Raw genomic sequence first — 18,209 nt, forward strand, 5'->3', positions numbered from 1 at the left:
AAAAAAAAGTATGTCATCCGCACACGTGGTTGAGAGGCGTGAAAGAGACAACCAAAACCCGTTGTTCAAACTTGGCAATGAACTGTTGGTCATACCATTGATCTGAAAATAGCTGTATGTTAAGGTGTTAAGGGCTATATTACCGTGCGCGCTGCAACGATTAATATCGTTTCTACTCTTGAGTCACACATACGCGGCAGACTGTCGGACTCGTGGTAAACTTGGAGGTAAAATGAATAGTAAAGTGGGGACGGAGAGCGTTGAACGTGTGTCCACCGTGTCGCGACTTACCGCAATTTCGATCGCTGCCGGCGTATATATTTGTGATAACTGAACATTTTAATTTAAAACTTTACGTAAAAACCAAAATAAGAATTAGCTTCATGAAAAAAATTCAGTGGTGGCAAACGTGTTTATTATTATAAGTTGAATATTTTAACCTATTTGAACGGATGCGCAAAATATATGAATAAAATATCGCGTGCAATAAATAGTACATTTTAGTCGCATTTCCTCGCACGTTATCAGCAGCTGGTTTGTGGTGAATCGACTTCACACTTTATTAGGACAAGGCTATGGTGTTTTTCATAGCACGTGGTATTTGCCGCGGTATCCTAAAGTAATATTTAAGTCAATGAATGTGATGCAATGTTTGCATGACGAAAGATCAGACATTCCGTAACAGAGCAGGGGATATTTATCCCAAACTTGAAGGATTTAGAACTGAGTTTGTGTGTCAATTCAGTATTAATAATTACCGTTAACATTTGAGTAATTAATTAGATTAATCAAAAATGACGAAAGTATCCGCTGCAGAAGGGTTGACGCCGAAGGCTATGGAGGTTGGTGAAAGCGGGGAATCGGTGGAAGGGGAATCGTCTGAAGGAGTTCGGTTGAAGAAAGAATTGAGTCTATTGAATGGCGTGGCGATCATTGTAGGAGTGATCGTGGGGTCCGGGATCTTTGTGTCCCCCAGACTGGCCTTGAAGTTCGCTGGTTCAAAAGGCATGGCGCTTATTGTATGGGTACTCTCCGGATTTCTATCGATGATTGGAGCTCTATGCTATGCAGAGTTAGGTAAGCTGTGTTATAAAGGTGATGCCTAATCTTAAATTATTTTTATTTGCTTAATATATTTTACAATAAGTACCAGTTAAGCGGTAAAACCCACCTATGTTATTTTTCGACAACTGGTTTGCTGGTCTTATGGTTAGCGAGTTTACGCGGTTCTAAATTAGATTTCCGACTGGCCAAAATTTTCTTCCAAGAAGTTTGAACTACTTCTGGTGACGTTTCAGTTTTTTTTTAATAAACAACGTGTGATTATTGCTTACGTAGATGTAACACGTGAACCTTGTAATAAATTGGCAATGAGACTAAAGTGTCTTTTGCGTCTTTACTTATTCTTAAATTTTACTTGTCTTCTTCTTCATAGATAGATATTTATCTCCATTTATAAAGATCCACAGTCCGTTTTTTAAACATCCTCTTGTTCATGACTAAACGGAATATTTACCCGAAACTTCTATCTTTCAACTCCTCTTTTTTCTAAGTTACTTTGAAGTAATTAATTGTTATTAAGCCGTTTGGCGACCAACAATAATAAGCCCACCCCTCTTTGGACGTCCACTGTTTATCCATCGTTTGATATTATGATTGTGATGCCAAAACGAATGGACATTAGAGCAGAGTGGTCGGTCTAAGCTCTAGATTTCTCTCTGCTATGAAAGCAGCTGCCCATACGCAGCAGAGAGACATTAATTAGGCTAGTGATGAATTTATCAAAATTTCTAATACTTAAAAGTTTTAAGTGAGCTGAGGTCTTAAATCTTAGATATAATCTTAGATATCGGCCACCTTGTCAGAGACCGTAAAATCTGACAAGGTGGCCGAATCTTATATATATATACATATATATATATATATATATATAAAAGAGAAAGTGTGTGGGTATGTTCCGTTTAGGCTCCGAAACAGCTGGACCGATTTCAATGAAACTCTCAGGGAATCTCCGGATTGACCTGACGAGTAATCCTGTAAGTAGTTTGTTGGGTGTACATGGGTGTAGATAATTATCTTCACCCGCTCGAGAAGAGAATAGAAGAGAATGAATACGGAGAGAAATAAATGATTTAATATATTATGAGACTTAAATTAAAAATTTAATGATGTAAGATTATTGTTTAAATAAAATAAAGCAAAATCGAGCCCTCCGAAGCGGGCTGGGTACACTAGTTAATAATAAAGCTAAAGAGTTTATTTTTTTTTGTTATTTTTCAATACGTTTATCTCTTGAACTGTTGGTCGGATTTGAAAAATATCGGGTCGGGTAAACTTAGTAAAGATGCGGTGGATCTTAGACCGGGGTAATTTTTTTAGAATAGCGGAAGAATGAATGTAGAACAAACATCAAGCATTGTATGGTTGTAGGTAGGTACGCACGCGCGACAACGTGTAGCAAGTTAGTTACAAAAAATATTGTAGATTACATGCAAATCTACAATATTATATGTTATGCATCTCGGGCCGAGTAAACTTAGTAAAAACGCGGGCGGGTGATGCGATGCGGTAAGTCTTAGACCGGTCACCGGGGTATATTTTTAGAATAGCGGAAGAATGAATGTAAAAGAAACATCAATCTTTGTATGGTTGAAGGTACGTACGCGCGACAACGAGTAGTAAGTAAGTAACATAAAATATTGTAGATTACATGCAAATCTACAATATTATATGTTATGCATCTCAGGCCGAGTAAACTTAGTTAAAACGCGGGCGGGTGATGCGATGCGGTAAGTCTTAGACCGGTCACCGGGGTAGGTATATTTTTAGAATAGCGGAAGAATGAATGTAGAAGAAACATCAATCATTTTATGGTTGTAGGTACGTACGCGCGACAACGAGTATTAAGTTAGTAACATAAAGTATTGTAGATTACATGCGAATCTACAATATTTTATGTTATGCATCTTATACCTTTAGATCTACTCAGTCTCAGTACATTTTATTATAAGAAACTTGCTATGAATCTGAACTTGACCTATATTTTTTTGTCTACCTGCTTAACATTCAAAAATACATATAACAGTCATCGGCCTCTGAGTCCAATAATACAACGGAATCAATTCGTAGAGCTGTTCTATTTATAAAAAAAAAGTTTTACATTAATAAAATGTTACGACTATCCGCTGATTATATTATTGTATTGACGTGGACATGTGGTAATGGGATCTGATAAAATAATTCCATAGTTTTAAAAATAGATAGATTTTCTAAAAAATACTTAGTAGCTGACCATCATCATCATTAATGGCCTATAAACAGTACACTGCTGGACTAAAGGTCTCTTTCAGCGGGCAGTGCCGAACAGGGCAGTGCACTTCATACAAACACAAAAGCACTGCCTACCCTAAAAAATTTGTAAAACTCGTAAAGGGGAAGTATTGTTCCATCTGTGCAAACCCAGGTCAAAAATCCTGTGCATTGGCACTGGGCACACTGGTTGTTGATCGCAGTAAGAGTTAGTACATAGTTATATTTTTTTTCACATTGTTGAAATGTTTGCATTGGTAGGTCCAAAATGACCTTCGGAATCATTCTATAATACCGTATATTCAACCCCAATGCCATCTGCATTGGGGTTACATATGGTATGTGCAAATAATACTTATTAAGACCCCTCAGTTACCAAGCCTGACTTGCTGGTTTCTAAGCTCAACTTAATGTAGCACGTATCTGGAAATCGGAATATCCAGTTTATCTTGTCTCGCTTGCGCTGAACCACATTCAGTGTATATAAATTACGCCTTTCCTAGAAAAGAGATGTACTTACCTTTATGTACGTACTTGTCTTTAGTTCGGTAGGTCTAAGTCTTAGAGAACGATAATATTATGATATATATTACCACGATCTTACTCACGGTATCAACCGATGCTCGTCGACGTTAGTCTTTAGGAGGATTTTCAAATTTCTCGGACTTGTATGCAGCGACTAGTTTGATATCGTCTGTCCGCTTTAGTAGTCCATCAACACTTAATTTTCGGTGTAAGGTCATTATTTCATATGCCCAAAGTAGGTGGCAAAGAAAGAAGACTGTACTTTCTTTGCCACCTACATGAGCCCCGCTCATTGCACTATAGGTTTGCAACTGCTAAGCCCAATAGGTTTTAAAGAAGAGATCGATACAGTAGTTTGGCGCCTATGAATTCGTGGTAAATGCCTACATCGTTTTTCCAGCATCACGACATTGTACACCTACTTCGCTCGTTCAAATAATTCACACTTTACACTTTCATGAGCCGAATATCGAGCGTCGCGCGTCGTTTACTTCAAAGACTCAGCAAGTCCAATCCATCCGCAGTATATTTGCGCCTTCAGATGACTATATAATACTCAGTATTTAGAATTTCATTGTTTTCATTGTTCAATTAAAGTAAAAAAAAAAAATTTGAGCGGAAGAGTTTTATAAGATATCGGAGGCCAGTAGGGTGCACAGGCAGGAGACAAAAATTATACCCCCCGACAGGGGATGTAATTAACCTGCTAAATCACGGGAACATGGAATAGGAGAAGTTTACCCCCGTTTATTATTACACATATATTATTAAGATATTATTTCCAATTGTGCGCCAGTGCTCTGAGTGTTGATAAAGCTGTGGGAGAAGATACATATTTATCCTCTTCCCGGGGAGATAATTGTCACCTGCCCATGCTGGCCATGCAGTGGGTGCTCTGCACTTACATCGCGATTGCTCTTTTTAGACCTCTTTTTGACTATCCTTTCTCTGTGCTATAGCTATAACGATCTCTGATTTCGGTAACTCTAGTTGTTGCCCCTTATTTCTCGTTCGATAGTCGCCCCTTGATTGTATTTCTTATTGGAGCCAATCCACCAAATTCTTCAGGCTCTTAATGAATTTTTAGGAAATGATATCTTTTAATTTTTTTTATTCATTTTATTTAATTAATTTGCCGAACGTTTCGTATCCGAGTCACAATTCAAAAGTTGAGCACTTTCTCGAAACGAGACCTTAACAGACTATTGGTATTATGATCGTAACGAGACCGGATTCGATTTCAGTATATATGCAATGTTCCAATTCGCATTAAGTAATTTTCAGTTTAATTAAAATAATAATTTTACACTTGGAGGAATATGTTCAAGAATAACTTATTTATATTTCTCGCTGTGAAGAACATACGAAATAGATTATTATATTACTAGTTAAAGTATTCAACCTTATTAAACAGCACTCAGCATCATACAGAGATATCATTATTTTAAAGCTTTTTATTTAAACCGAATGGCTGCGCCGTCAATCGCGTCTCAATGCCTATGGCGATGCAACCGGGAGCGATGGCTTCCTTATATGGACATCAAATCAACTTCCACGAAACGTTTCAAGTTTCTGATATGAATCGCTATAGTGTGGATTTTGGAACAACCTTGCAACGTGTAACTTCAGTAGACACCACAAAGGAAAAGCATTTTCTCTTTTGACTATCATTGTTTTCCTTGTGACTCTTTCTTTTGAGATTGCTTTGTAATTAAAAGGAATACATAGATTGTATATTATATTACGCAGATAACATAAGATTTAAACCATTGAGTAAAACTTTAAAAATGACGTAAGATAATAATGAGATAATTTTTATTGGTAGAGTCTGCCTTCGCAAACAGAAGTAGAGTTACTACATACAGAGACTTGGCTTTTCGAAAGTACTTATGTACTTAGTAGGTTAAATAGTAAATTTTGAATTTGGAACTTAAGTATATACATGCGAATTACCTACTGTACTGTATAATATAATCCTGTTGAGCTATTTGACCTTCCTAATCTTGGAATATATACAATATAACAGTTTATTAATATTATAATGCTGAGAGGTATCCGTTATCGCAATTTGTGTAAGTTATAAGTATAAGTTATTTATTAATTTGTTTGGTAGGCAGGTTGATAACTTCAAAGTGATCTTTAACCCGATATCGCTGTCAACTGCCATCTGTTGGATAGTAATTAATTAGCTTTCCCGAATCATTTAATATTTATGTTAGGTATACCTAAATACCCTGGGCCCACTGATGGGTTTAAGCGTCCTCTCAGACAGTAGAGCGATGAAAAGCTCAAGACCCACCTTCTTGCCCATTGTCCAAATACCCAATATAGATTGGCCTGTTAAGTAACGTTTGCTGCTTTATAAACCATTTTTTTACCATCATAATAAATATCCCTATTTATAATGATGGGTGGGTGGTCGGTCATTTACACCAAAAAAAAGATCTGTTAGACTTCAGATCGTGAGATTCTGGGTTCGATTTTCAGATAGGCTGCAAGGCTTTTTGCCCTGATTCTATGCTATAAGGGATCGGCACAACATGTATTCTTCAGTTTTTGCATATTTGTTAAGAAGAAGCGGTAGTAGCCTCTTGATTGGGCGTCAGTCTCCATTTCGTGGGACCGAATTCAATCCCCGGCATTTCATTTCATCCCTATTAAGTAACTTTTCAGGAGATGATGCATTTTTGGTCTTCATTCGACACACTGACTTGACATTTCTGGTGACATGACAAACTCTACTGATTTGCAACTGTTAGTAAAGATACTGATTATGGTAGCTGGTGTTTCTCATATAAGGATTGGGACAGACTTATGGCCTAAGCTTTTCATGGATGGATGTATCTCCATACAAAATATATCGGTATACCGTGATTATTTTAAGTCCGAGTAGAACAGCTTTAACTCAGATATATTTTTATTTGCACCCAAATAAAGGCGTAATTTTATACATATATGGACCTCCGTTCAGGTCTTGGTTCAGTTCTTAAAAAAGTCAAGAAAACATAAAGCAGTTTATAAAGACTATATAATACTTCCAATAAAACGTCTTTGCTTTATGTTACAAAATTAGAATTACCGCTATATATGCAACAGGTTGTTGTTTGAGGGTGTGAAGGTATAATTGGATGCATATATTATGAACGTATTTCAGGTACAATGATCCCTAAGTCCGGTGGTGACTATGCGTACATCAGCGAGGCTTTCGGGGACCTGCCCGCGTTCCTCTACCTCTGGGGCGCGCTGTTCATCCTGGTGCCGACGGGAAATGCCATTACGGCGTTGACCTTCGCCCAGAATATCCTCCAACCGCTGACTCCTCACTGTGAACCGCCCAAGGACGCTGTGAGCCTCATCGCTGCCATTGTTACATGTAAGTAAAATCACTTTAAAACCATTTCAGTATATTCAATTCTCCATTAATTAAAATTTCATTCATAATAACACAGTGACTTTTATTCGTCGTGTAACAGTGACTCAGTTAATCTGTCCAATGAATAAAAAATTAAAAAAATAAATAAATATTACAAAAATTTAAATTGACGGTTATAAGAAGCATCCTATACAGTGTGCAAGCGGTGCGGTGCAGCAGCAGTATCGATTCAACCAATTCGGATCGTTTCATGAAACAGAAAAATATTTGAATAGGTACTTAGTTTGATCAACTGCTCCAAAATTTTTAAATTGAATGAAATGTGTGGTGAACTATCAATTAGAATATTGCTTCAGAGTTACTGTAAAAATGATCAACGATAAATAATCACTGCGTATAATTTACCAACACCTTCTAACTACTATCCTAAAAATGATTTAAAAATCAACGAAACTATTGTTTTTATTTTTCTTAAAATGTTGTTAATATCATCGATACCTTAGCTGCCACACGTTTAAAAATTTAAAACATAAAGAGCCTTTAAAGGAAGATACTTCGCTCGTTAAATACGCATTACCTGTCGAGTTCCCGGAAAAGATTCCATCGTTCATGCTTACTCCACGAACATCAGAAACATGTTTCAATAATTTAAGAGTATAGGTAGTTACACCTCTGCCAGTATTACAGTTTTATTTTCGATCCTTTTCAAACATATGCATTTCGCTACTGCCTTATTGGTTGGTAGCTTTATTGTAGTACTGCTGAGCTTATTATGACAGAGCGCGTTCTGTAAAAGTACTTCTAGCATGCTTATTTCTGGCGCTAAGCAGAATTGTTGCAATGCCGGTCTGAAGGGCGTGGTTGCCAGAGGAAATACAGGCACATGAGACATAACACCTTAGGTTGATAGAAACAGGGCGGCAGGGCAGGACGTTTTGCTTGCAAGCCCTGGGAAGTGTAACTCTGTCTTTAGGCAATGGTTCTCTGCTTACCATAAGGTAGGGCGTCCGTGGGTGGTCGGTCATTTACACCAAAAAAAAAGATCTGTTAGACTTCAGATCGTGAGATTCTGGGTTCGATTTTCAGATAGGCTGCAAGGCTTTTTGCCCTGATTCTATGCTATAAGGGATCGGCACAACATGTATTCTTCAGTTTTTGCATATTTGTTAAGAAGAAGCGGTAGTAGCCTCTTGATTGGGCGTCAGTCTCCATTTCAATCACCGAATTTAATCCCCGGCACGCACCTATAACTTTTCGAATTAATGTGCGGAATTTCATCATCATCATATCAACCGATTGACCATTGCTGGACATAGATCTCTTGTAGGCAGTTCCGCCATATCCACGTTCCTGGGCCCCTTGTTTCCAGTGGCTTTCATCGACTCGCTTCATGTCTATCCAGTATTCATCTGTGACCGACGCTTCGTTTACCGTTTTTTTTTAAAAGACCTAGGATCGACGTAGAACAAATAATTACTTCATTAATTAATGGTTAATAATGTAGAAACTGACTTGATGGCACTTGATAAATTATGACTTACTAGAAACGGTCATGAAGTGGCAAGTGAATAGCGAAAGGTACGTACAGGAGTAATGTGAGGGGCTGGATTTATATTTTAAAATTTGAGGCCCAAGTTAGTGCTGGAACTACCAATTAATTTATAAGTATAAATAATTTCTAGTATAATAATAAGATCTAATTTGTGATAAATGTAGGTAAATGTATGTAGGTATATTGTAATACCCACCGAAAAACCGAATTGGATGATGCAATAATAATTTAGAATAATGCGTATCTTTCGTCAATATTTTAAGAGTAAAAAGGTGAATGACCGTAATTTTGAGCAGTAAATTACTTATCTGTACGTTATGTAGATATATATTATTTAATTTACAAGTCCCTGTTGGTGTTACTGAGAAAAGAAGGTATTTAAATTGCTTATTATTTTTTCGGTAACTTCATTCCTTCCCGGTATGTGCGAGTACAGCGTTCAATTCGGAGAACTTAAAATGCAGTTTTTCATTAATGGATGTTGTAACTTTTTGTCTTCATACATCCTGTCGTATGCCAGTCGAAGGACACTGACTATATTTATGACTTTTAAATTCATTTGGCAGATAATCAATAAAAAATGTCTGTTGTTTAAATGGAAAGCCACTGATGGCAGTTTAAATTTTAAATTCATATTATATAGGTAGATATAGGTACCAGATATCTAGGTAAGCTGCGAAAGCCTAGTGTTGAGGACTTCAGTGTCACCTTTGGGGGCCGAGTTTGAATCCCAGCATGTACCTCTAACTTTATTAAGCATTGTGCGTTTTAGGCAATTAAAATATCACTTGCTTCAACGGTGAAGGAAAACATCGTGAGGAACCTTAAGAGTTCAACAAAATGTTCTCAAAGGCGTGTGGATTCCACAAAACCGCACGGGGTAGTACATCCTTCTCATTGTGGGAAGAGACCTGAGATATGATGTAGGTACCTACCCATGTATCCCAAAACCTATAAAGTGGTTCATATCGTAGGATTTATTGCCACAGCTCCGTTTTACAATTCATATCACAATAAAAAAGTCAGCATCGCAATTGCAAAGATGGCGGGGATAACAATGAATGAACGCCTCATTCCAGGGTATCAGGATATCGCCTCTAACCGCGTCTTTATATTACGCTGCGATGGCGCGTTACTGATTGCGCCTGACAGGATAATGACGGCTTCCTCCCGCATGACACGTACCTACTTGCGCGAATTAACCGATCGTACACCTAACGTAAGGGCACATAATAACTCTTTTTTTATGCAAGATAGGCTCCAATATCATGCCTGAGCCCTTATAGAAAAAATGATGAGTACTTTTTTAGAGCGCGCTTGGCTTATAAGATACAATCTATATACATTGGCCTTGAAGGTGCAGTTTAAGTAGAAACTCTTTTCAACTCTGCCCATTAAAGATACTGTTATCAAGGCAAAAGCGAAAAGGTTATCAAGACAAAACAAACTTTTCAATTAAGATTATGTTATCTAGTGTGTTGTTATTCGTAATAAAATTACTTAATTATTGTAACTTCACCAGACCCCTCATTTATTTATTTGTCCAAATGACGTTTATAGGCTGTCTTTTCAAAAAATATTTGCAAGGATGATAGAGGTGAAGGCACACATAGAAACAATTTATATTATATTTTAAAACAAGATTGAAACTTTATAAAACTGAGATTATATAAAGTTTCAATATCAGTTAATCCACTCGATCGTCCATGCACGAAGACAAATATTGTGTCCTTTTTCTTGCTCCTGCAAAAAATATTTACCTACTGCCCATGCTAGCTTGCATAACCAGTATTGGCGATGGCTTTTATAGGTACAAGGTTGCTGACTTTGCACTTTGTACACAAAGTCTTGCAGCTTCCGATTTGCATTACCACGCTAAAGCCCCACTCAGGGATTGTCCGGTATAAAAATTCTTAACTGAAGCTCTGTTGGTTTTTGCAGGTTTTCTCACCGCCCTGAACTGCTACAACGTGAAATGGGTCACGCGGGTCCAAGATTCCTTTACAGCAGCAAAGATATTGGCCTTGCTGGTTACATTCTTCGCAAGTTTGTGGTATTTGTTTTCGGGCCATACGAAAAACTTGGAAAACATAATGGAGGGCACTATAACAGATCCAGGACAAATTGCCATTGCATTTTACACTGGACTTTTTTCATATTCTGGCTGGAACTATCTTAACTTCGTTACGGAAGAACTAAAGGACCCTTATAAGTAAGTCTATTCGTCATTAGCCATATACCTACGTATATTATAGTTAACTTGCAAAAGTTGTTACCATTGCACTAGTACGAAACTCTAAGTAATCTCTTTTTAATGAGAAAATCGAACCATCTTTTTTCATGTCCAAGATGTGAGATTTTGTGGCATTTGAACATAAATGTCTTTTTTTGCTATTTTTGATGAAAGGGTTGTTCGTGAAATTTATTTTACGAGATTATGATAAAATTTCTTCTGCATTTCATTGTCATCTACAGAGTCGTACATAAGTAGACAAATTTATCAGCGCGCCAAACAAATTATTTTATTACTATCCGCTACCAACATTAATAAATCCTGCAGGTATATGTATGTAAACTTAGGCTGTCTCGCAGAAGAAACAAAAGAGATTTGTATTTGGGTGTTTTGGCCTAGTTAGCAATCATTATTACTATATATTAAAAGTTTGACCGCGAATTCAGCGACATTTTTATATATTTCTTTAAATGCTGCAGGAAAGGTTAGTAAGTATTCCCGGGATAAAATCCTACGCCCGTATGTATCCAGAGTGCAAGGTAAATATGTGCCAAATTGCATCAAGATCCGTGCGCTGGTTTAGCCGACCATAAATAACAAACAAGCATTTAGACTTATCAAAAAAAGATTATAGCTTCCCCTAACCACCCCCCTTGAACCAAAATTAATTAAGATCTGTTTTTTACCATTTCAGAAACCTACCTCGCGCCATTTGCATCTCCATGCCAGTAGTGACGCTAGTTTATGCGCTCACCAACGTCGCCTACTTCGCTGTGCTCGAAAAAAATGAGATAATGGCTTCAGAAGCTGTTGCCGTTACATTCAGCGTCAAGATCCTGGGTGTCTTTTCCTGGATCATGCCTCTCTTCGTGGCTTTGTGCACCTTCGGATCTCTCAATGGTGCTATTTACACCTCGTCCAGGCTTTTCTTCGTGGGAGCTAGGAATGGACATTTACCGGTGGCGATTTCCCTCATTGATGTAAAAAGGCTGACTCCGGTGCCTTCCCTTATTTTTATGGTGAGTGAGCACTCTTTTGTAGGTAACAATATGACTTAATTTTTCAAGAAGTATATGCCATTTTTTAAACATTAGAGAAAGCGCACGATTATTTAAATTTCGGATCAGGACCTGGACACGTTGATCAAAAGTTGTTGAGTAGCTTAATGTCATTGTTACTGTAAAGGTTAATGAGATTAACAGCTACATGAAAAAGTTATACTTAGGCTTTTCTAAAAACGTTTATTCATGGGAATACGGTTCCTTTAAAAATTAAATGCTAATAGTAGGTATGTATGTATGTAGTGCAAATAGTAGGATTATGAGGTAGTGGTTGCGTACCTACGGTCTCATGAGCTTTTGCCTATCAGTTATGGTAGGCGCTAGACAGGTAGATCAATGGCAATTTCTTTGTACATACACAAATCTCCAAACTAAATTTACATGTTTAAAAATGGTACTATCCTTTTCCAAGAGATAAAAAGGACACTTCTTTTGGCCCTGCCAACCCGACGGAATAAGAAAAGACCGCTTTGTCCGTCTGTCTATTTAACATTGAAACGGATGGAACGGTTTCAACCGGCCCACTACAGAACACGGGTCTCTTCCAACAATGAAAAGGGATGGGTGGACTCCACACACCTTTGAAAACATTATGGAGAACTGTCAGGCATGCAGCAGGTTGTGATGATGATTCTTCACCGTTGAATCAAGTGATATTTTAATTGCTTAAAAGTTAAAACGCACATAACTTTAAGTTCTATATATGACTATAAGAAAAGTTAGAGTTGCGTGCTTATATTCGAATTCGGCATCCCAAAAGTGAAGTCGAAGTCCCAATGGGCTATCACATGTTTACATTTTTGTACATTACTTTGACATGTTTCACGGTGGTCGGTTACAGGTTATAACGGGCTACTACTATAAGAAGTAGGTATAGAGCTTTTTGTGACATTGCTCGTTTGTGGATGTTCTACTGCCATGCCTATTTCTACAGTAAAGCAGCATTGCTGTGTTTCGATTTGAATAATGCAATGCTAGCAAACCTTAATGATGTAAAAGCCTATAAGTTTTAATTTATGTGAATATTTTTCTTATGAAAACAATACATTTCTTAAACCGCAAATTATATAGATACTGATTTACTGTATCGGACAGTGGGAAAAAATCGGTTCTTATTGAAGTGTTAAAGTTATATAGGTAGATAACTATCACTCAAAGTCGGAGAAGTAATTTTTTCGTGCTGAATCTTTTCAATTTTCTTAATTGCTTATTTCAGTGTTTGGTGACATTGCTGCTGCTGATGTTGAACGACGTGGAAGCCCTCATGGTGTACGTGACCGCAGTTGAAGCCATATTCATATTTTGTTCAGTATCTGGCCTCTTATGGATGCGATACACTCGGCCGAAGTTGATGCGGCCAATCCGAGTCAATTTAATTTTACCAATAACATTCCTGATCGTTTGTACATTCCTTGTTGTATGTTCGTGCTTTACATGCCCAAAGGAAGTAGGTATCGGAGTAGCGTTTATAGCTCTTGGAGTACCCATCTTTTACGTATTCGTTATGTGGAAGGATAAACCTAGTTGGATGCTCAAATTTTGTGACAATTTCAACCTCACTTGCTCAAAAATGTTTTTAAGCTTACCCGAGAATTCTAAAGAATTATGATTTGTAATGATCTGACCAAAATTTAGTGGTTATATTCTCTTTGGATCTGACCTTCGATTTTTTGACGTGTGTAATTTTCGCTGATTATACCCTGGCATAATATAAAAAATACACCATCATCTTTTCATACTTAAGTTGAATCGAACCAATTAAGACTGGCGCGAAATTCATACCGTGTGTGCGTTATCATATCCTTTAAGTTTATTTTATATCATGTCAGTGTGTTTATGTTAAAGATTTAAATTATTAGTAACTAACTACGACCCGTGACATCGATTGGATTTGTTACGGATTTTTTTTAATTCAGGATAATGTTTGTTATTCTGATGTTAATAAATAATTATTATGTTCGTCCTCAGTTATGTCTGTGAAAAAAATTAGTCAGGATTGGTTTAGGTGTTAATAGTATTATATGTTACTATATTCACAGGATGTAGAAGTTGCAGACATCTATATGTGCCAAATTTCATTAAGATTGGTGCAGTAGTCCTTGAACTGACCGTAGGTAACAAACAAACAAACGTTTACGCATTTATTATATTAGTGTTAGAACTATGATGCTTTGTAATGTGTGAGGTCACTCATTTGAAATTTTAAAATTAAGGCGAGGTCTAACGATTTAAATCTTTGATTCATGTTATTTATTGGACGCCTGTAAGCGTTATGACGTTAAGATCTTTTTGTCAATGACTCGAATAAAGCATTACGTTTAAAATAATATTAAGTTTGTATTAGACTTGGAAATTATAATAAATTTCGTATATACAGAACGCTGTTTTTTATTTTATCACCACTTATATTATTTAAAAAGTATTTTTTTCTTATCTAATAAGTGAAATGTGATATAAGGTACCTATTTTTTATTATGAAATAAAATAATATCTAATAAAGCTACCCTTATATTTAAAAAATAGTACTTAGTTTAGACACCTAACTAACACATAATACGAAATGAAAAAAATAAACTTGTAACTGTTGTGTTAAATAATGTTAAAGTAGGCGTGTCACTACAGAGGTCCCATTCTATAATGACCGTTGAAACTCACCACTAGGAGCGTTCTAGGTCTATGCTCTTAAACCCCTTAACTTTTCTCTGGTACCTAACCGTTTTATTTAGCTTGATGTCAATAATACATAATTATGCTCGGGATATATATTTATTTTTATCTTATGTATAATATGTATGTTTTATGTTTATTTTATGTTAATTTAGTTTTAAATCCTATTATTTCACTAATGTTTGTTGTACTAACTACTAATTTCGTATAGCATATTCTTGTATGCCTTTGGTTGCCTGGAAGAGATCACTATTTAGCGATAAGGCCGCCAAATTGTACGTTCTACCTTATTGTGCTTGTTGTATTTGTATCTCTGTAAATTTTCTATATGGTGTACAATAAAAGTGTATTCATTCATTCATTCATTCATAACACAGCGACTTTATATTTTGTATTTGTGCATTTTTCCAGGATTTGATGCCTATTTCACTTTTCCCATAAACTATCTGAGAGCTATTGTGAGATTTTCTACCTAGATACGTTACTTGTTCGATGGAAGGTTAACTACCATTTATAATATAAAATCGTAATAGCGCAACCAGGGATTAAAAGTTATAATTATTTACTTTTTTCATTATCATTATATACCTACTATTACCGGCCCACTACAGGCCACGAGTGTCCCACGAGAAGGGGTTAAGGTCACTTAGTCCACCACGCTGGTCCAGTGCGGATTGATGAACTCCACATACCCTTAAGAATATTATGTAAAACTCTCAGGCATGCAGGTTTGCTCAGGATATTTTCCTTCATCGTTGAAGCAAGTGATATTTTAATTACTTAAAAGGCACATAACTAAGAAAAGTTAGAGGTGTGTGCATGATTCGAACTCCGTAAGTTAAGTCGAGGTCCTACCAATTGGGCTATCACCGCTTAGTCTTTTTCCTCCTCCAGGGTCCTCCAGTTGGAAGAGGGTCCTCCAGTACGAGGGAAGCCAGTTGCCAAAGTCCAAGCTGGTTTAAGTTAGCGGCCTCAATCAGATGAGATTCGTAAAGTTTTTTATTAGGACAACAAAAAGTTACAGTTAGATAGCGCACTTTGGACTCCATACAATTCGTTGTTAAGCGACCAAAGGATTATTTCGTATACAGTATCACACTGCGAGACCAATTGCACCGAAGAGTTCAAAAGTAGATATTATATTCCCGAAGCCGTTTTTAAGCTGCTGGATTGGAACGAACTTGGTATCAACATCGACGGCGAGTCCACTTCAGTATGCTGACGATGTAGTCATAGTGGCAGAGTCTTAGGCAGACCAAAATACGATGCTCATTCACACATACATACAACATAAGTATGATAGAGATTATGTCTAATAGTCATGTTCCGCTTCGACCAGTAACCGTTAATAACACTGCACTGCACTCAAAATTGTCATCGAATTCGTATACCTAGGACACACGTTCAGCGTTCGGGAAATTCCGTGTCATCTTTTCGTCCAAAAAACCTCAATGCTCGAAGACCATAGTCTTCGAACAGTGCGTAATGACTTATGGCTCCTCAACGTGGTCGCTGACTATACCGAGTTACCGACGTAGGTCAACGAGAAGCGAAGCTAAAGAGGCAATGGGCGGACCACATAGCTCGGAAAACCTATAGATGTTGTGGTCCCAAGGTGCTGGAATGCCGACCCCGCACCGCAGCCCCCTGATGAGGTGGGCAGATGATAAAAAACGAATCATAGGGAGCCACTGAACCCAAGCGGCACAAGACCGTGGTATTTGTAACTCCCTACAAAAAATCTATGTCCAGCAGAGGACTATCGGTTGATATAATTATGACGATGTCAACGCGATCGAAAAAGTAAACAGGTAAAAAATCTCGCAAGAGGTATCCGGTATGCAAAACATAGCAGATACTCGTAGGCTATCCAAGAAGAGTTTCGATAGGAATCGTGCATATATTGCTAATGACTCTCTCAGAACAATCAGATCGGCTATATGAAAAAATCACGTCAATCTGTTACTCCATCGCTGCGTGTAGGATTTTTCACATATTATATATGTAGGGATACTCATGGGATAGGAATCATCAATAGCCTATCTCATATATCGGCCCCTTCCCACGGGAGGGTTTGCCCATAATCACCTCGCTGGGCAGACGGGTTGGTGATCGTAGTAGATCGCAGAGAGGACGTTCCGTTCTCCGTTGTACTTCCTTAGTCGCCTCGTACGACACCCAACATCAGGTGGTGGTAAAAACAGTTGTCTGCTCTGCCTGTCGTTACTACACGACACATAATACACACAAATGACACGGCACACTGGATGCGAATAAATAGCAGTTATTTCGTAGTCAGACGTAGTAGAGCTTTTTGTTACAGAGCTCGTCCGGGTAAATACTACCGCCTAGCTTATTTTTGTCACCAAGATGCATTGCTGTGTTCCAATGTTAACGGCGTGGTTGCTGGTGTAATGAACGGGCGCATAAAGCTTAACACCTGAGAGGCTGAGGTTGATACAGGACCGCAGTTTCATGGACATTTAATTTCCTTGCATCACCTGCAAATAGGTTGACGATGCTTAATAAGCGATGGTTTTCCTCTTTCCGTCAGGTGAGCCATCTGCTTGAGCCGTCAACAGACACTTCTACTCCCTACATTCGACGATAATTTTACTGATAGCTAGCTGGCTAGCCTAGCTACAATCTAGGCTAGATCTGATTACCGCGGAAAAATATCTGTCTCAGCGAAAAATATTTTCATGAAAAATATTTCGTAGAAGAATGGCGTATATGAATTTTGTGAAATTTTAAAGTAGGTAATTACTATCTTTTTCGATCAAAATTTTATAAAGGTAGTGTAAAAAATTTGGTTAATTTAATTACAAGAACTATAAAATAAGATTGCAAAAAAAAACCAGAAAACCCCGTCACTTCTACAATCATGACAACACATTCAAAACGCAGACAAAATCACGTAGGTACAACTGTTAGTAATACTGAAAAAAAACAGCTAAATTTTGCGAATTCAATAGAGCGTGTAACTAACACGTAAGAAAGACTCGAATCGTTATAAAGCCAAGCTCGACTTGGCAACGACGCGACGTCTCTATTGTGTTCCAACAGAGGAAATTAAGGTTTCATAACCATTACGGAACTAAAAAACGTGTCCGGCGTTAACCCAGTAAAAAGTCACTTGAACAAACATAATGACCAAGGATATCGCTAAAGTTGAATAACGCATAACCTAATGTCTGCATCAGGAACTTTGATCGTTAAGTTACGTTTGAGTGACCTAACGATTTTTAAGGTTTCCCTTTTTTTTTTAGACCGTCGAGTTAGACGAAGAGTGCCAACGCCAACAGATGGCCGTCTTGTCTGTCCGTCTGTCTGTCAGTGGGATGTATTTTATGAACCGAAATAAGTAGAGACCGACTGGCGGAAGAGCAAGGGTGGACCGCCTTGCTCTACTTTGGCAAGGCTTTTACAAGGGCTGCAACGGGACGATATTCCTTCCCTCGGGGCACATTATATAAGGGATAACCTACA

The 18,209-nt window shown here is 37.5% G+C and overlaps 1 protein-coding gene across 1 annotated transcript; it reads left to right on the forward strand.

The window, feature by feature from the left end:
- The first annotated feature begins 239 nt into the window (after positions 1-239).
- On the forward strand, positions 240-14,432 carry LOC120637248 (large neutral amino acids transporter small subunit 1). Its single transcript, XM_039908978.1, has 5 exons — positions 240-1,077; positions 6,989-7,207; positions 10,701-10,971; positions 11,687-12,011; positions 13,270-14,432. Exons 1-5 carry the CDS (start codon positions 795-797, stop codon positions 13,660-13,662), a joined length of 1,491 nt encoding a protein of 496 aa, XP_039764912.1. The 5' UTR covers positions 240-794; the 3' UTR covers positions 13,663-14,432.
- The last annotated feature ends 3,777 nt before the right edge of the window (positions 14,433-18,209 follow it).

The sequence above is a fragment of the Pararge aegeria genome, chromosome 3 (genome assembly GCF_905163445.1).
Source record: "Pararge aegeria chromosome 3, ilParAegt1.1, whole genome shotgun sequence".
Lineage (NCBI taxonomy): Eukaryota > Metazoa > Arthropoda > Insecta > Lepidoptera > Nymphalidae > Pararge > Pararge aegeria.